Source organism: Scyliorhinus canicula, chromosome 9 (genome assembly GCF_902713615.1).
Source record: "Scyliorhinus canicula chromosome 9, sScyCan1.1, whole genome shotgun sequence".
Classification (NCBI taxonomy): Eukaryota; Metazoa; Chordata; class Chondrichthyes; order Carcharhiniformes; family Scyliorhinidae; genus Scyliorhinus; species Scyliorhinus canicula.
Genome location: NC_052154.1, coordinates 29,458,666 through 29,476,495, shown reverse-complemented (window position 1 = coordinate 29,476,495; position 17,830 = coordinate 29,458,666). Strand labels below are relative to the sequence as shown.

The window sequence follows — 17,830 nt, the reverse complement described above, 5'->3', positions numbered from 1 at the left end:
TTCCTCAGTAAAGGCAGATACAACGTATTAATTTAGTACCTTAGCTAGTTCCCCTACCTCCATGTGTAAATCCCCCTTTTGGTCCTGAATCAGTCCTCTCACTTGGCTCACCTCATTTCCAAGGACCAGGTCCATCAGTGCCTTTCCTCTTGTTGGACTGGAAACATACTGCTGTAGAAAATTTTCATGGACACACTCTAGGAACTCTTGCCCCTTTCGGCCCTACTACTACTACTGCTACTACCCAGTCCTTCACTATAACCAAGCTGCCATTCTTGCTCCATGATTCCCTTGCAAATCTGTTCTGAGCAATATAATTGGACCATTTTTGTTCCTTAGCTCGAGCCAAATAGATTCTGTACCTGACCCCTCTTGAGAAGCCGTCTCTGCCTAGCATTGCAATGTTCTCCTCAATCAATCCTATCACTCCTTCCCTTTTTCTTCCATTCCTACCTTTCCTGGACGTCTTGTATCCAGGAATATTTAATACCCAGTTCAGCCCTTTAAGCCAGATCTCTTATCACCGCAACATCATATTTCCACATGTCAATCTTGTAACTCACCAATCTTATTAACCACATTCTTGTGCATTCACATAATATGCTCATTGACCCAGCTTTCGACTTTATTACTTTTTTCTTTACTCTGATCCCACCTCTTAACTTGGAATTCCTTACAACACTGCAATCTCTCCCAGTGCACCTTGGTGTTCCTCTTTAATATTTCCTCCTGGTTCACACACCCCTGCCAAGTTAGTTTAAACCCTCGTGAATAGCACCAGCAGATGCCCCCCCCCCCCCCCCCCCCCCCCCCACCCTCCACCCTATCCCAAGAATCAAAATCCCTCCCTCCTCCAGCATCTCTCCAGTTATTAATCTGCTTTATCCTCTTACTTTTACATTTGCTTGCATGGAGAAATCTTAGAAAGTTATTTTCTTAGTGGTTGTCAGAATGATGAATAAGTCTATTCTATATTAAAATATCTAAATCAGTTGATACCCACAGCTTGACATGTATGTAAATGAATGGGAGCATTGATTGAAACCTTTATGAATTCATTGACTATGAAGCAATTTGGAATGATGCTGAGCTTGCAAAAGGTACTATATAAATGCAACTTCTTCCTTTTTCTTTCTTGTATGTGACCCTCAGGGTTATGTATCAAAGTGGCCCACGGAAATAAGAAACTTGAATACTTATTGATTAATGACATGAAATTAGTTTTTGTTACATTTAACATGAAAACAGTCATTCTAAGTTTGTATTCTAGACCGTTTTTATTTATGTCATAAAGGTGCATTGTCCACTGGTGGTACTAATGTGAAGGTGTATTTGTACTAATAGCTATGTAAGTCATGGCTTGCTTAAAATTGTTGAAATGAATAAAAAGAACAATTGAAATTATAGAACAACAAACAAAGAAAAGTACAGCACAGGAACAGGCCCTCCAGCCCTCCAAGCCTGTGCCGACCATGCTTCCCGTTTAAACTAAAATCTTCTCCACTATTGGGGTCCATATCCCTCTATTCCCATCCTATTCATGTATTTGTCAAGATGCCTCTTAAACGTCACTATCGTCCCTGCTTCCACCACCTCCTCCGGCAGCGAGTTCCAGGCACCCACTACCCTCTGTGTAAAAACCTTGCCTCATACATCTCTAAACCTTTCCCTTCACACCCTAAGCCTTTGCCCCCTAGTAATTGACCCCTCTACCCTGGGAAAAAGCCTCTGATTATCCACTCTGTCTATGCCCCTCATAATTTTGTAGACCTCTATCAGGTTGCCCCTCAACCTCCGTCGTTTCAGTGAGAACAAGCCGAGTTTATTCACCCGCTCCTCATAGCTAATGCCCTCTATATCAGGCAACATCCAGGTAAATTTCTTCTGCACCTCTCTAAAGCCTCCACATCCTTCTGGTAGTGTGGCGACCAGAATTGAACACTATACTCCAAGTGTGGCCTAACTAAGGTCTATACAGCTGCAATGTATAATGGCATTATGGCAATTCTGCTGCTGCAGATGGCCCACAGCACCTCTTGGATGCCCAGCAGCACTTCACGGATGCCCAGGCTTGAGTTGCTAGATCTGTTTGAAGTCTATCATTTAGTACGGTGATAGTCCCATACAACACAATGGAGGGTATCGTCAATATGAAGACTGAACTTTGTCTTCACAAGGATTGTGTGGTGGTCACTTCGACAGATACTGTCATGGACAGATGCATCTGATTGGTGAGGATGAGGTCAAGTATGTTTTTCTCTCTTGTTGGTTCCTTCAACACCTGTTGCAGTCCTAGTCTAGCAGCTATGTCCTTTAGGAACCCGGCCAGCTCAGTCTGTGGTGGTACTACTGAGCCACTCTTGGTGATGGACGTCCACCACCCAGAGCATAGTCTGCACCCATGCTACCCGCAGTGTTTCCTCCAAGTGGTGTTCAACATGGAGTAGTACTGATTCATCAGCTGAGGGTTAACGGTACGTAATCAGCAGGAGGTTTCCTTGCCCATATTAACCTGCAGCCATGAGACTTCATGGGGTTCAAAGTCGATGTAGAGGATTCCCAGGCCAACGACCTCTCAACTATGTATCACTGTGCTGCCACCTCTGCTGGGTCTGTCTTGCCGGTGAGACAGGACATGCCCAGGAATGGTGAGAGTGGTGTCTGGGACATTGTGTGTAAGGTAAGACACTGACTATGTCAAGCTGTTGCTTGACTAGTCGATGAGACAGATCTCCCAACTTTGGCAAAGCCCCCAGACGTTGGTAAGGAGGACTTTGCAGGGTGTTTTCGCTGCCTGGGTGGTCCGTCTGGTTTCATTCCTTTTTCATGTTTTTCTAGCGGTTGAAAACAACTGAGTGATTTGCTCGGCTATTTTAGAGCGCATTTAAGAGTCAACCACATTGCTGTGGGTCTAGAGTCATGTAGGCCAGATAAGGTAATGATGGCAGATTTCCATCCCTAAAAGACGTTAGTGAACCAGATGGGTTTGTACGACAATGGTTTCATGGTCATCATCCGACTCTAAATTTCATATATTTTATTGAGTTTAAATTCCACCACCTGCCGTGGTGGGATTCGAACCCAAGTCCCAAGATCCTTACCCTGGATCCAGTGACAATACCACTACCCCAGCACCTTTTCAGTATCACTTAATCCAACATTCTGGACTTCCATTCACAATAACCGATGATATCTCAATGATAGGTTAAGATGAGTTGCTTGCTCTAAGGGATTGCATTGTTAATGTTCTTTATTGTAATTAACCAGAAGGGTTTCCACAAAACCCAACACAATCAATAACTGTGATCCGTTTTCACCAAAGATATGTTGAGAAAATTGGAATGTAAAGCCAAATAAACTATTGAAAGCAGTTTAGTTCAACTTCAGAATTACCTTGTCAAAAGTTCATTTGTGTAGCTTCATAAAACTTTAGAGTAAAAGTTTAGAAAAGTTCAGCAGAAATAAATGTGAGAAAGTAATGTTTGGTAAACATATAATTTGGAACGATGTACAGTAGTCCATTTATGTGCTCAGACAAGGGGGTTTTCAGTTCCACACTTGGTTCCTCTTACAAACTGTTAGTGTTAGAAAATTGGTCCTCGAGCAAAAAGTTTTCAATGACGGATTTTCAGTCTGGAATACACTTTGACCGCAAATGGGTGTTAAATCCACAAATTCACTTGAGAATGAAGACCATTTCAGTTAGAATCAGCGTGTGTTTAGTATCATTGATGCCTTAAAACAAGTAGAGGAGCGTATTCAGCATATTTAGTTATAAGATTATGAAGGGTTATGGTAAGATGCACCTTGAAGGATTGCTTACATTGGTCATTGAAATGGGACTTGGAGGCACAGAGGTTGACAAACTAAAGGAAGGTTATTAATGAGTTATGTTCAGTACAGGTTGCTTCCTTAATCTGCACAGTTACCTGCACGGGACGTGACGTGATGCATGTATCATTACACACTGCTCGGTGCAGCTTCAGTGCTGCTTCTCTGAAATCAATATAAATAAAGCATTTCCTCCCCCTTTAAATTGAACGTCCCCAACAAATGTGAAACAAGTGTAACATAAACAATAATCAATCAACAATAATCAATAAAATCAGACGGTTTGGGGAGGAAGTGTGAGTGGTCGTCCTTCTCTGAATGTTTGCCGGCTAACCTCAGATGTCTGCTTCTTGGCACTAGTTGTAGCCTCTGGCATTTCAGACTTTGTATGAACGTTGTTGTTTTGACTGATGTCAATCTTGTAATTAGAGGTTAACTCTGTGCTTGGTCTGAAATTGAGGTGTTGTTTTCCTCAACCCTGTTGTTGTCTGGGTTTCGAGAAGGTTCAGGTCAGCCTTGTACAGTTGAATTCAGATTCACTGCAGGTTCTATCTCAAATAGATTGGTTCTCCCCACCAACAGTTGGTGCACATCCCTCCTCCAGATGACATTATCCCGGGTCTGGCTGTTATATGAGACATCCCGTCTGTGCAATGATCATGGCAAGAACCCATTTCTCTCTTGCAGAGAAGTTCCTAGCCAGAACGTCTTGTCCTTGGCGGAAAACACAATATTTTTCTTTGTGTTCCCCTCCGTTCGATCTGACCTTGTTGTTCCTTTTGAACAATTTATTTTGTCTTTGGAGGTTTCAATAAGTCGAATGCCGAGCGCAATTGTTGTTTCATCATCAGTAATGCTGGAAAAATGTACATTGTTGAATGTGCAGTATTCGTGTATATGAGTAGGAATTGATGTAGACATTTGGTCAATGCTGCACTAAATTGCCCCTTAATTGGTAAAAAATGAATTGGGTACTCTAAATGTAAAAAAAAAAAGAAAATTTCAAATCCTTGAAAGACTACCTGTGGTCCGTTGTCACTCACTAATGGCTTAGGAAATCCAAATTTATTAAAAACTTCTCCTAACCTCTCAATCATCTTTACTAATGAAGTTGACCTCATTATGGCGACTTCTGGCCACTTTGAATGAGCATAAGAACAGTCAAAGAGGGAGACCCAATTCAGGAGAAATGACCGACTTCCTCCAGAAATGGGAGCTCGACAAATCCCCGTCCTCAACAGGATAAGACACAGTTCGTCTGGGTCCCGAGGACAAAAAGAAACAGATTAGATCTGACTACAGGGACCTTCCTCAAAAATATGCAGGGACGGAGCTAACAGTACCACCCACACCCTCCACCCCTTACACTGTTCTGGCACGGCTCGTCCTCCCCCCACAGATAGAACAGGATAAAAACTTACATGCATAAATCCCACAATTAATATTCAGCTTGACATGAGAAAACCTAATTAATGATGCAGGACATCGCCAAAGAATCTACCTCCCTGTAGGTAAACAAAATAACAGCATTAACAGACAACAGAAGTCCAGGATCACAACTGAGGAGTGAAGTATTCATCAGGATAAAGACCACTCCACTGGCACATGAAGAAAGTAGACATCAAGGATGAAGCAGGATCTAAAACAGAGAGCATTCTTCAGGATTTTCCAAGAATTTCAACAATTTGAACATGAGCTTCATTACTTCCAGCCTGTCGACTCGACTGGGCCCAGGTGGTCAATAACCTTGGCTCCCCACGGGGGCGCGGCCAGCCGTCTTGGACAACCTCCAACCCTCGTGACCAAAACCAGGCACAGGACCATATAGTACTAGAAGTAAAGCCACCCGAACCCCAGACTTCAAAGACGGGATTAAATGTGCTCCATTGAATCCAAGCTGCCCGCCCTCCAGATTAAGATTCCCGAAGCATGGCAGCCAGTTCTCAAACTCGGCTGGGAACCACTCCACCATCTCACTCTAGACACCGGGCTTATCAGTGCTTCTCACCGGATCCCCCTTGTCCTCATCCAAAATCCTCACGGTGGATGATAAGCTATGAAACAGGACCCCAACCTTTTGGACGTGAGCTTCCACCAAAGATAATGCCCTCTGCGTCGCAAGAACCTCCTCGTGCCTTTGCACCTCAGCCATGTTGAAAGCTATTTGACCATTGCCAAGATGTGAATGATGGTGATTAAGGGTAGCACGGTTGCTTCACAACTCCAGGGTCCCAGGTTCGATTCCCGGCTTGGGTCACTGTCTTTGCCGAGTCCGCATGTTCTCCCGTGTCTGTGTGGATTTCCTCCGAGTGCTCCGGTTTCCTCTCACAATCCAAAGATGTGCAGGTTAGGTGGATTGGCCATGATAAATTGCCCTTCGTGTCCAAAAAGGTTAGGTGGGGTTACTGCGTTATGGGGATAGGATGGAGGTGTGGGCTTGGGTGGGGTGCTCTCTCCAAAGGCCGGTGCAGACTTGATGGGCTGAATGGCCTCCTTCTGTAAATTCTGTGATTTTATGAACATAAAACAAAACACACACAGAATATTTCTTGTTTTATTTATTTCAAAATGATGTTAAGAGGATTTCATTTTGTTCATTTGTTGGAGAATTAGGTCCTAACATGTCAAATGACATAATACATTTTTTGAATATTTCACAAGAAGCTGTGGTAAAATGTGAACATAATTTTTCTCAGAACATTATCCGAATGTTTTTAATTTGTTTGCATTACTGAGCTTAACTCTTCGAAAGATCAATGGTGACATTTACAACATAAAACTAAAAAAGCAAAGTAAATGCTGATGTACAGCAAATTTTGTCTTGAAATTTCATTTAGGTTCTTCAGATTTTTGAATTTCTTTGTGGTTCAAATCTAAAGGTAAGTCCATCTCTAGATTGAGCACGACTTTCATTTTCGAAGGAAAGATACAGCAAACATCTGACAGAATTAGACAACCTTCATTTTTAGGGTGTTATCATCCGCTGTTCATAACAGCTAGACGATTAGTTTTTTTTTGTTCTTTTTAGTAAATTCAACAAGATGTTGAATTATATGTTCTACCTTGTATTCTTTCAAGACCAGCTGTATATAACAGCTAAGGTGGGCATTATAGCGAGAGTGATTTTTGTCAGAGCATCTTTGTAAATCCAACTGAGAATTATATTTTTGTTTAAATTCATTACCAATGTGCCAGTCAACAAGCTACTGATGCTGGAAGAGGCCAACCATTAATCTGGGAAGTCTACGTAATTTATAATACTTCAAAAATACTTTTTTTGAACAAGAGAGATGGGTAGTTGATTAAAGTTTTATAGATTTTTTCTGCAGTGACGTTTTATACTTTTAGAACCCTAGACTGCTATTCAACAAGTATGAGACTATTCAGGATCACAAATTGTAATTTTGCTTCTTGGGGTTGTAACAATGCAAGTTAATTGTGATTTGTTAAAAACTACTTGGAAAGTAACCAGAAATCTTGAAAAGTAGGAAAGGCAAGAAATTGATATGTTAAAATGTGGATTTTGTACTGCTATACATGAATATAGTACTTTGAATTATCCTAGAGCTTGATGCTTGGTGAATCATAGAATCCCTATAATGCAGAAGGTGACCATTCGGCCCAACAATTCTGCACCAACTCTCCGAAAGAGCTCCCGACTCAGGCCTTTTCCCAGTTACCCTTTAACCCCACCTAACCTTTGGACCTTTAAGGGCAATTTAGCATGGCCAATCCACTTAACCTGCACATCTTTGGACTGTGGGAGGAAATGGGAGCACCCAGAGAATACCCACGCAGACACAGAGAGAACGTGCGCACTCCACACAGTCACCTGAGGTCAGAATTGAACTTGTGTCCCTGGTGCTGTGAGGCAGTAATGCTAACCACTGTGCCACCCATTAGAATGGGCTGGTTCTCATTCCTTCATTGAGTAGAATAGTCCCAAATTTAGCATTAATACACGGTGAACATTTTTATTAGAAATATCAAAAGCTGTTAAATATAATTTAGGCCTGTGGCTTATTTTTCAGATGGGAACAGCGAGTACTTCCGAATGGAAGGGTATATTATGTCGATCACAACACCAAGACTACCACGTGGGAGAGACCTCTGCCTCCAGGGTAAGCACCGATCAATGAAACAAAAAAAAGGTTTTTAAAAAATGGTATTTTGACTTTAAAAAAACAAGAATCCTCTTAAGGAAATTGTTTTATAGCTGAAAGTTCTCATCAAAACAACTCAAATGAGGTGGAAAATAGTTAGTGGGAAAGGAGGACGGGGGAAACTATGTATGTAAGCCATGTTGGCTGGGTTTGGTTGTTGGTTGGGTGGGTGTTATTAGTTCTGTTGTTTTTTTTTCCTTTTGAAAATTGTTGTTAAAAATTATATATGCCTTAATACAATATTTTCCCAAAAAAACTCTCACTCAAATAATCACCGTAGAATCTTGATTGCCCACCATGCTGGATAACACTGGTCCTGAAAGATTGTCAGAATTGGAGAGGATTCGCCTTGATAACAACATGGGCAGTTTCTGCTCTGAAATTTAATGTGCTGCTTATTTCCTCCAAAATTCCTCAGTACTTTCTCAGCTCTAAATTCCTCTGGTTACTATTCCTCCTGGAAGAACCACCTGGCACATTGAGTGGTTAATTGGGTTTAATGTTCTGCTTCACCTCATCTGCCAGACCTACTAGAGACCAAAGACATGAGCTAATAGTTGTCCTGTTTTGCCTGTGCGTGCCCACCCCAAACAAGTGTGGAGGTCCCACCCACACTGATCAATGTTAAAGCCAGCCTATGCTCACCCTTGGTGATACTGGTGGTAACCTCTGCCAAAGCCACCCTGAAGAGCTTCTGACTTTTAAACTGCAGAGTTTTCCTGATTAAATGCTGTTGTAGAGTGGAGTATATGCTGCATGTACCATCAGCTTGTTTTTGTACTGCCCTTTAGCACTTTGCAAAGTTACTGGATGAGCAGGTTTACTAAACAGGAGTGTTTGTGACTGAATGTTTTTGTTCAATGCTGGAGATAGCTGTCAAAGATTGGGAAGGGTCGCTTGGTAGTGACTGGCATGCTAGCTGTTGCGATCCTTGTGGGTCTTGCCATCGGAGTGGAACGAAATGGAAACATGAATGACCCTAACCCCAGATGGTTTCCATTTACCTACAAAGGTTCTTGAAGATTATTAGGAATGTGAATAATATCGCTTCTCGGCCTTTTGGCTAAGATTGAGCGTAGATTGAGCCTTTTGGCTCCGATCTGGTATGTCTCCTTTATGGGGACCGTGAATTGGATTCAATTTGAATTGTTTTTTGAAGCAGGCAAAGAGCTGGATTAGGGGTTTGCCTCTGTCCACACTCTGAGCCCTGGCTGTGTAACTAAGATAAAGTAATAAAAAAAAAAGGAATGTGAATAATGGGGGTGCGGTACTTGAGCTTTCACTGTGTGTTTTAGTTTTCTAAGACGAGGCTATTCATTAAAAAAAATTCAAGAAACAATCACTATAAACTGAGCATTGCAATGAGTTTAAAATAAATTCAAGTTTTGGGGAAAATTAAGAATTGAGATACGCCTATTTAATTTGTTTTTAAATTAATTTGCTAAGCATTCCTTCACACCAATGCCTTTTTGACATTAAATAATTTCCCCGGTTTCTCATGATGCTGGGTCCAGCAGATTTTACTAAGACGAGACCACAACATGAAGAGAAAGTTTAGATTTATAATGTTTTAAATTATGAAATGTATGTGGTTGACTTGCAATTCGTATCTCCTGAAAAGTCTAACACTGTTGATGCTCCCTCTTTAAGGTATCCATCTGTTGATATGCTGTTGTTTTTATATTAAATTAAACTTGCATGTATCCATTACAAAAGCTGCCTCCAAAATTATGATTTTGCCCCATACCAAGTATTTATTTACTTTGCGTCCGACTCTTCTTTCAAATCTGACTTAAGACATCAGTACTTCTGCCATATTGAAGCTTTTCTAGCACCTCTTGCATACTTTTTGCACAGCAATCAATCCCCATTGCAATCTTACCTTTCTCTCATTGATTCGACTGTGATTATTGCAATTTAAACTTTCCCCAAACCTCAAATGATGATATTCTCTATCTCTTGAGGTCGTCCTTTCCTATTCCCCATCCTCCAATTTGTAAAAGCACAATTTTGAACTGCTAATATCTGATTTGCGTCATCTTTTTTTTTTGGTGAAGTTTTTTGTAATTTTACTGTGTTTTCTCAATTTAAAACAAAATTAATGTATTTAATTTTGTGTTCAGAAAGGGGTCCTAATTCCTGTACTTTAGAACAGTTCTGTATTAAAAGTCAACATTTAGATCTGCAAACTCGCTCTAATTCTTGGATACATTATTTTTAAAGTTGGGAAAAACGTGTAGATCAACGTGGCAGGTTTTATTACGTGGACCATAACACGAGGACAACAACATGGCAACGGCCAACAGCCGAGACTGTTCGAAACTTCGAACAGTGGCAGTCACAAAGGAACCAACTTCAGGGAGCAATGCAACATTTCAACCAAAGGTTTTTATACCAAGTAAGATGAGCTTGTGCTCAATTTAAACAATTGGATTTTTTTTCATATTCTAATACTCTTTTCATTCTGCTTTTTTGTTTTTAACTCTTCAGCAAACTGCATTTCCTTTTCTATTGCCTGGAAAGCATTTGCAATATTTTTATTATTTGGCTTCTATAAACGTGAGCATTGGTCTTTCTAGTATTGAAATTGAATCAAAAAGGTGTGCAGACCGGCGGCACGGTGGCGCATGGTTAGCACTGCTGCCCACGGCACTGAAGACCTGACCTTGATCCCAGCCCCAGGTTATGTGGAGTTTGCACATTCTCCCCGTGTCTGCATGGGTTTAACCCCCACAACCCAAAGATGTGCAGGTAAGGTGGTTTGGCCACACTAAATTGCCCCTTAATTGGAAAAAAATAATTGGGTACTCTAAATTTGCAAAAAGGTGTGTAGAACTGGTGGAACATTTCTCCATTGTCCATTTCTAAGCAAACTGAAAAATATATTCATTCAAAATGTTGGTCTTTATTTTAACCAAATATTACAGCTGGAGGCCTCAAAACAACTGCAAAACAGAGTATTGTACTATATCTAAAGACATTGGTATAATGGGTTCAAACTTTCGAGCCTTTGCGGTGAGTACATTCAGTAGCTGGGAAGTTAGGCATGTTACCGGCTCCTAAACCTTTGCAAATGTATCTACTCTACATTAACAAGGTGATTGAGGCATATTGAATATTCAATATTTCCCTTGGAGGAAGCACCATACCTTCATTCCCTGTATGCTGCTACCAGCCAAACTGAAGAGCACTATAGAGTTGGGGATCAAACTGACAACAAAAAATGCCAAAGCATTACACGATGCTGTTCTATTTTTTTTTTTTTTTAAATTTAGATTACCCAATTATTTTTTCTATTAAGGGGCAATTTAGCATGGCCAATCCACCTACTCTGCACATTTTTGGGTTGTGGGGGCGAAACCCACGCAGACACGGGGAGAATGTGCAAACTCCACACGGACAGTGACCCAGAGCCGGGATCGAACCTGGGACCTCAGCGCCGTGAGGCGGTTGTGCTAACCACTAGGCCACCGTGCTGCCCTATGCTGTTCTATTTTGATATTTTATAAGATTCATTACTTGCTGAAGCATTTTCAAAATGGTTATTTTTAATTCGGTGTAACCGTTTAAAGTAGGGTAATGTTCACAGCATGTCCTTGAATTGATTGCGCAAAATATTAGCAAGCAGATACTGTCCAAGATTTTTCTACCTTTATAAAAGCAAATTACTGTGGATGCTGGAATCTGAAACCAAAAGAGAAAATGTTGGCAGCATCTGTAAGGAGAGAAAAGAGCTGATGTTTCGAGTCCAGATGACCCTTTGTCGAAGCTGCACATCTTTTCCTACCTTTTTTCCTTCAAGCATGAGCTTGCTTCATCAATTCAGTGTCCCTATATCCTTTGTTTCTTTCAGCACTCGTCCCTCTGTCATATCAGGGGCTGGTTTAGCTCACCAGGCTAAATCGCTGGCTTTGAAAGCAGACAAAGCAGGCCAGCAGCACGGTTCGATTCCCGTACCAGCCTCCCCGGACAGGCGCCGGAATGTGGCGACTAGGGGCTTTTCACAGTAACTTCATTGAAGCCTACTCGTGACAATAAGCGATTTTCATTTCATAACAGTGGCATCCTTAACTGTATTGATCTCCAGTTCCAATTCCTGAGGTTTACTCTTGAAGCCAGGCTAGCCCGACAATATTACATATGTAAGATAGTTCACTTATTGAAACTACTCCCTCAAACATTTCTTCCCTTCTTTGTGCTCTTAACATTGCTGCCATAGGGCAGCACGGTGGCGCAGTGGATAGCACTGGGACTGCGGCGCTGAGGACCCGGGTTCGAATCTCGGCCCTGGGTCACTGTCCGTGTGGAGTTTGCACATTCTCCCCGTGACTGCACGAGTTTCACCCCCACAACCCAAAAGATGTGCTGGTTAGGTCGACTGGCCACGCTAAATTGCCCCTTAATTGGGAAAAAAAATAATTGGGTACTCTAAATTTTTTTTTTTAATTGCTGCCATAGACCATAAATCATTCTTTACGTTTTCTGATCGATAAATCGCCATAACACCTCTTCACAATCTGTTGCATCAGGCCCAAATGTATAATGTGCCATCAGATCTAAAGATGTGCAGGCTAGATGGAGTGTCCAAAGATGTGCAGGCTAGATGGAGTGTCCAAAGATGTGTAGGCTGGATGGAGTGTCCAAAGATGTGCAGGCAAGATGGAGTGTCCAAAGATGTGTAGGCTGGATGGAGTGTCCAAAGATGTGCAGGCTAGATGGAGGGTCCAAAGATGTGCCATCTAGGTGGAGTGTCCAAAGATGTGTAGGCTAGATTGAGTGTCCAAAGATGTGCAGGCTAGATGGAGGGTCCAAAGATCTGCCATCTAGGTGGAGGGTCCAAAGATGTGCCATCTAGGTGGAGTGTCCAAAGATGTGCCATCTAGGTGGAAAGTCCAAAGATGTTCAGGCTAGGTGGAAGGTCTAAAGATGTGCAGGTTAGGTTGAAAGTGCAAAGATGTGCAGGTTAGGTTGAAAGTGCAAAGATGTGCAGGCCAGGTGGAGTGTTGTCCAAAGATGTGCTGGCTCGGTGGGGTTATGGAGATAGGGTGGGGGAGTGGGCCTAGGTAGGGATCTCTTTCAGACGGTGGGTGCAGACTCAATGGGCCAAATGGCCTCCTGCACTTTAGGGATTCTATGTTCTATGCTTCCTAATTTGTGAACATCCCAGAACAAACACATTCTCTACTAGTGTTCTAGTTAATCCTATTTGTGTTACTTATTTTATTACAGGTGTTTGATTTTACTTTTGCTGGTGCCCTTTTTAATTTTTACTATCTTATTCTAACTTATCACTTCGCACGGGTGTTCTTTATTTTTCTTCTTCTCCTTGTTTGGTCTCCTTTTGTTAACGAATTCATAGGTATTTTCTTTCACCTTCATTCTTCACCACTGCGTCCTTTTCACTACCTCAACACTTAAATCTGTTTTTTGCCTGTGCTGTTCTTTAGGAATATGCTGAGAGCTATCAATATCATTTTCTTAACCGCTCCCCTGATATTCGACCTAATTGCAAAACTCTTCAGAAGGTTTTGGAGAATTGAACTCAGCAGGAAAGTACTGCTCTGTTACAATATACCTCTGCCACAGATTCAGATTAACCCGGATAGAGTCTATCACACACACACGTTTTATTTTGCACTACTGATTGGCTTTCTGAATTTGTCTTCTGGGTTCTTTATTATCATCGTCAACATTTGCTGGGGACGTACTGGAAGGTAGTCACGGCTGGTCGACTGAGGATACTGAGGGCTGGTTAATTGGACGTTTACCTCAGAGTCCAAACCCAGTCTAGACTGAGCGGTTTTCTCTGTTTGCTGCGTATATTGAGAGTGGAGAGAATTAAGCCATCTATATAGCAATACATTTCACAGGAGAATAGTCGGCCAACATAAGCATTCATATACAAATAAAAACTTCCAAAGTCCATAATGGCTTTATTCTGCCAATTCTCAGTGAGGCAAGTATAGGGAACCAAGATTGCTGTGCCCCTCCAGAGAAAAAAATGATGTGCCTTTCCTTCCTTGTCTTTATTTTTTAAAAATAGATTTGGTCCATTTAGGTGCAATGTCTTCAGTGGGGGTTTTATTAACTACAGTTTCTGTATGTTTTCCTCTTTATTGCCATTTTGGTTTCTGATTTTAACACGATGAAGAATTTTTCTTCTATTTTTAGTTTTCTAATAGTTTATTTCCTTTAATATGTATTTTCTCCATCCCACATTATATTTACTGATGCAATTTTAAGTTTGTATTAATTTATTAGTCTGATGGACATATTTATAAATTCTCTACTTTTTTCATCAATCATTATTCTGACATTCAAGAAAGATGTTCAAGTTGGTCAACAGATTTTAATTTTCAGAGTCATTTAATTATTTTTCAAGTGCAGTTGCTGTTTGCCAACAAATGAGGCAGCCAATGTGTTCCGTTTGTTCAATTAGTTCACAGAGGCTTCATATAACTATAGTGTTCTCTAATATTTGAAAACTAATAATTCTGGTGTGAGAAGTTCGTAAATGGTGTTTTCGATCAGTACAGGCAGTGGCTGGATGGTTATGTTGAAGTAAGATTGGTGAGGAACACCTTCATAATGACGGGAGATAATATGATGGGGGAAATGTAAGACTAATTGGATTGCTGATAGTTATACTTGTTAGGCAAAAGGCTTATATTAGACAGCTTGCTAAAGTTGCATTTTTACTTAGTTTGGATTTTGTGTATGCTGGTTTAAACTGGATGTTCATTTTGTAACTTTTTAATAATGACCTTATTTAAATATGTCAAACTGATCATGTCAAACTTTCTGCACATCAAATGCTTTCATCATTTCAGAAAGATTCATAGAATCATAGATTATCATAGAATCCCTATAGTACAGAAGGAGGTCATTCGGCTAATCGAGCCTTCACTGACTCTTGGAAAGAGCACCCACACCCCCACTGTAACCCAGTAAATCCACTTAATCTTTTGGATTAAGGGGGGAATTTAGCATGGCTAATTCACCTAACCTGCACATCTTTGGACTCTAAGAGGAAACCGGAGCACCCAGAGGAAACCCACGCAGACACAGGGAGAAAGTACAAACTCCACATAATCACCTAAGGCCGGAATTGAACCCGGGTGCCTGTCGCTGTGCGGCAGCAGTTCTAACTGCTGTACTGCCCTTCAATTTAATTCTTTAATTGATTTTCCTGTTATAAATTGAATGCAAAGAAGAATTCTACTCCAGGCTTGATATTGTCCCATGCCCCAAAGGAAGACAAGTTGATTCTCCAATGTGATTTCAGTTGGGAGGGACACAATCCACTGGAAAAGTTTGCAAGGAAGGTGATGGGATAGCTAACACAATGGATTACCTCTCCTGAAGAGCATAGTATGATCGGACCGAACACCCTTTTTTTTGTCAGAGAGACAAATGCAAAACCTCATGGCAACACCCTCGCTCCAGATATTGGCACCGGCTTGTCAAAGCAAGGGACTGAGTCAAGACTCAGTGTAGTTTACAGCCTAACACCCAAGTATCTACATTACTGAGAGCGTAGGACAAAGTGGCACTCATCAATGATATGAGAGGCAGTTAGCACTCATTGGAAGGATCTCCTCAACCAAGACCCATTCCTCGACATGACTACCCATAACCCATCCCACAGCGTGCTACCCACCACCACCTTGGCATAATCCCAGCCCGACATGAGGTTGAAAAGGCCATTCAACAGCTAAGAATCAACAAGGCCCCCAGTGCGAATGGAATCACTGTTGAAATGCTAAAATACTTCAGAGAGGTACTCTTGAAATGAAAGCATGACCTCCTCTCACTCATCTGGAAGGGGGAGAGCATGCCAGGAAATCTCCGAGGTGCCATACTTGTGACTATCTTCAAAAAAATAGGAGACACAACCGACTGTGGTAACTATGGAGGGGTATCTCTGCTGTCCATCACAGGGAAGATAATTGCAAGAGTCCTTCTCAAACGCTTTCTCCCCTGACTGAACAGCTCCTGCTAGTCACAATGCAGATTCCATCCATCAAGAGGCACAGGAGACATGATCTTCACAGCACGAGAAAGAAGTCCCAAAAAAATGTAAGAGAGCAACAGGAACCTTTATTCACGCCGTTCTTTGACCTTGCAAAGTCTTCGGCAACTCCATCAACTGTGGGGAATTGTGGAGCGTCTTCCCCAAATTTGGCTGCCAGCAGAAATTCAAACTAGGGTCAAGTATCTGTTCACATTGCAGTGATATAATTAGATAGCACCAGTGAGCTACCATTTCCTTCAAACAGGCAGGTTTTTCAAGCTGCCAAGACTGGTTTTATAGAAGCTGTTTTTAATAGGCATGACTTATGATTTGCAATTGAATTCCACTGTGTTTACTTCTGTTTGAGAAAGAACACAATATTCAGGTTTCCATTTCGTTTTTTGGTTGGTACAAAATCTTTATTATAAAATAAATCTTTGTGGTGATATACTAGACTATGGAACGTTATGGTTGTCCAGCATGGATTAGTGAACAAAAGAGATATTGAGACTTAGTAAAAAGTGTAGTCTGTTGAAGGAAGGTGGTTTGGTGCATTGGATGTTGCCACTATGAGCATTATTTTACTGGACCATGTCTGACCTGCTTATGAATAAGGTGGCATAAGAAAATAAAAAGGGTGAAATGCATTGGCTCACCAGATCATTTTAATGGATGGAAAAATCACAGACTGATAGTACAGACGCAGAAAGACCTGATGATGTAAAGATGTGATATTGAAATTACAGTTCAGAAATGTCAGTTGTGAGAGTGAAGAAGTCTTCCTGCAATTATATAAGGCTTCGATGAGACTGTAGCTTTCATAGAATTTACAGTGCAGAAGAAGGCCATTCGGCCCATCGAGTCTCACCGGCTCTTGAAAAGAGCATCCTACCCAAGCCCACACCTCCACCCTATCCCCATAACCCAGTAACCCCACCCGACACTAAGGGCAATTTTGGATACTAAGGGAAGCTGGAGTAGTGTGTGCAGTGATGTAGAGGTATTATCGCTGGACTAGTAATCCAGAGTTCCAGAGTCACGAAACCAATTGGGATGATGCGATTAATCTCCCGTGAGCCCCATGATGGGAGAGGCCCATCCACGGACTTGTTAATTCCACAGGATAAAACCCAGCCCGGGTAGAAACCGGGATTTGAGAATAATCCCGGCTGGGACTTGGACTGTTGCATGTATGTACTTTCCCGAAATCAAGCGTTGGAAACTTACCTTTTTTTTTAACTCTCCTTTCTGGACTCCTCCTGTCTTGTCCTGTTTCTCTTATGGCAGAGTTGAGAGATGGTCATTCCTCGAGGTCCTGTCTCCAACTGCAACCAAATTAACTAAACTAAAGCTTCAAAGGCTCCAGTTGCCAAGCAATGCCCGCATACCTCTGCTGACCTATTTATTCTTCACACCATAGCCCTCTCGAAGCACAAAAGAAAGACAATTGGAACTTAACCAACCCCCACACATACAAACACCTTTATCCAGCATGAATCTAACTATGGGTTTTACCCTTTCAGACACAAACATTAAATGAAACTATACCTTATTTCTAACGTTTACCAATGCAAATATAAATCCCTTAAAACTATCTTTGTTTTTCCAACAGTCCAAACTGTTCTTTCCTATTGTGCTCCTCTGAACTTGGTCACAAATTCTGAGATTTGCCTTTCTTTCATGGCACTCCATATGCTGCAAGGTTGTGTGTGGAGATCTCTCAGAATAAATTATTTACCCTACTACTTTGTGGCACAGCATATTAATGCAGCAACATGAAACAACCATAGATCCTTATTTTACAGAAAGAGATTGACTCAAA

The 17,830-nt window shown here is 41.4% G+C and overlaps 1 protein-coding gene across 2 annotated transcripts in view; it reads left to right on the top strand.

Moving 5' to 3' along the window:
- The window catches only part of wwp2 (WW domain containing E3 ubiquitin protein ligase 2), a 260,110-nt gene that overhangs the window by 170,029 nt on the left and 72,251 nt on the right, over nucleotides 1-17,830 (top strand). For both annotated transcript variants that reach the window (XM_038806387.1, XM_038806386.1), the window contains exons 9-10: nucleotides 7,863-7,952; nucleotides 10,218-10,392. In XM_038806387.1, coding sequence (XP_038662315.1) covers nucleotides 7,863-7,952; nucleotides 10,218-10,392 — 265 coding nt within the window. The remainder of the gene's footprint in view (nucleotides 1-7,862; nucleotides 7,953-10,217; nucleotides 10,393-17,830) is intronic.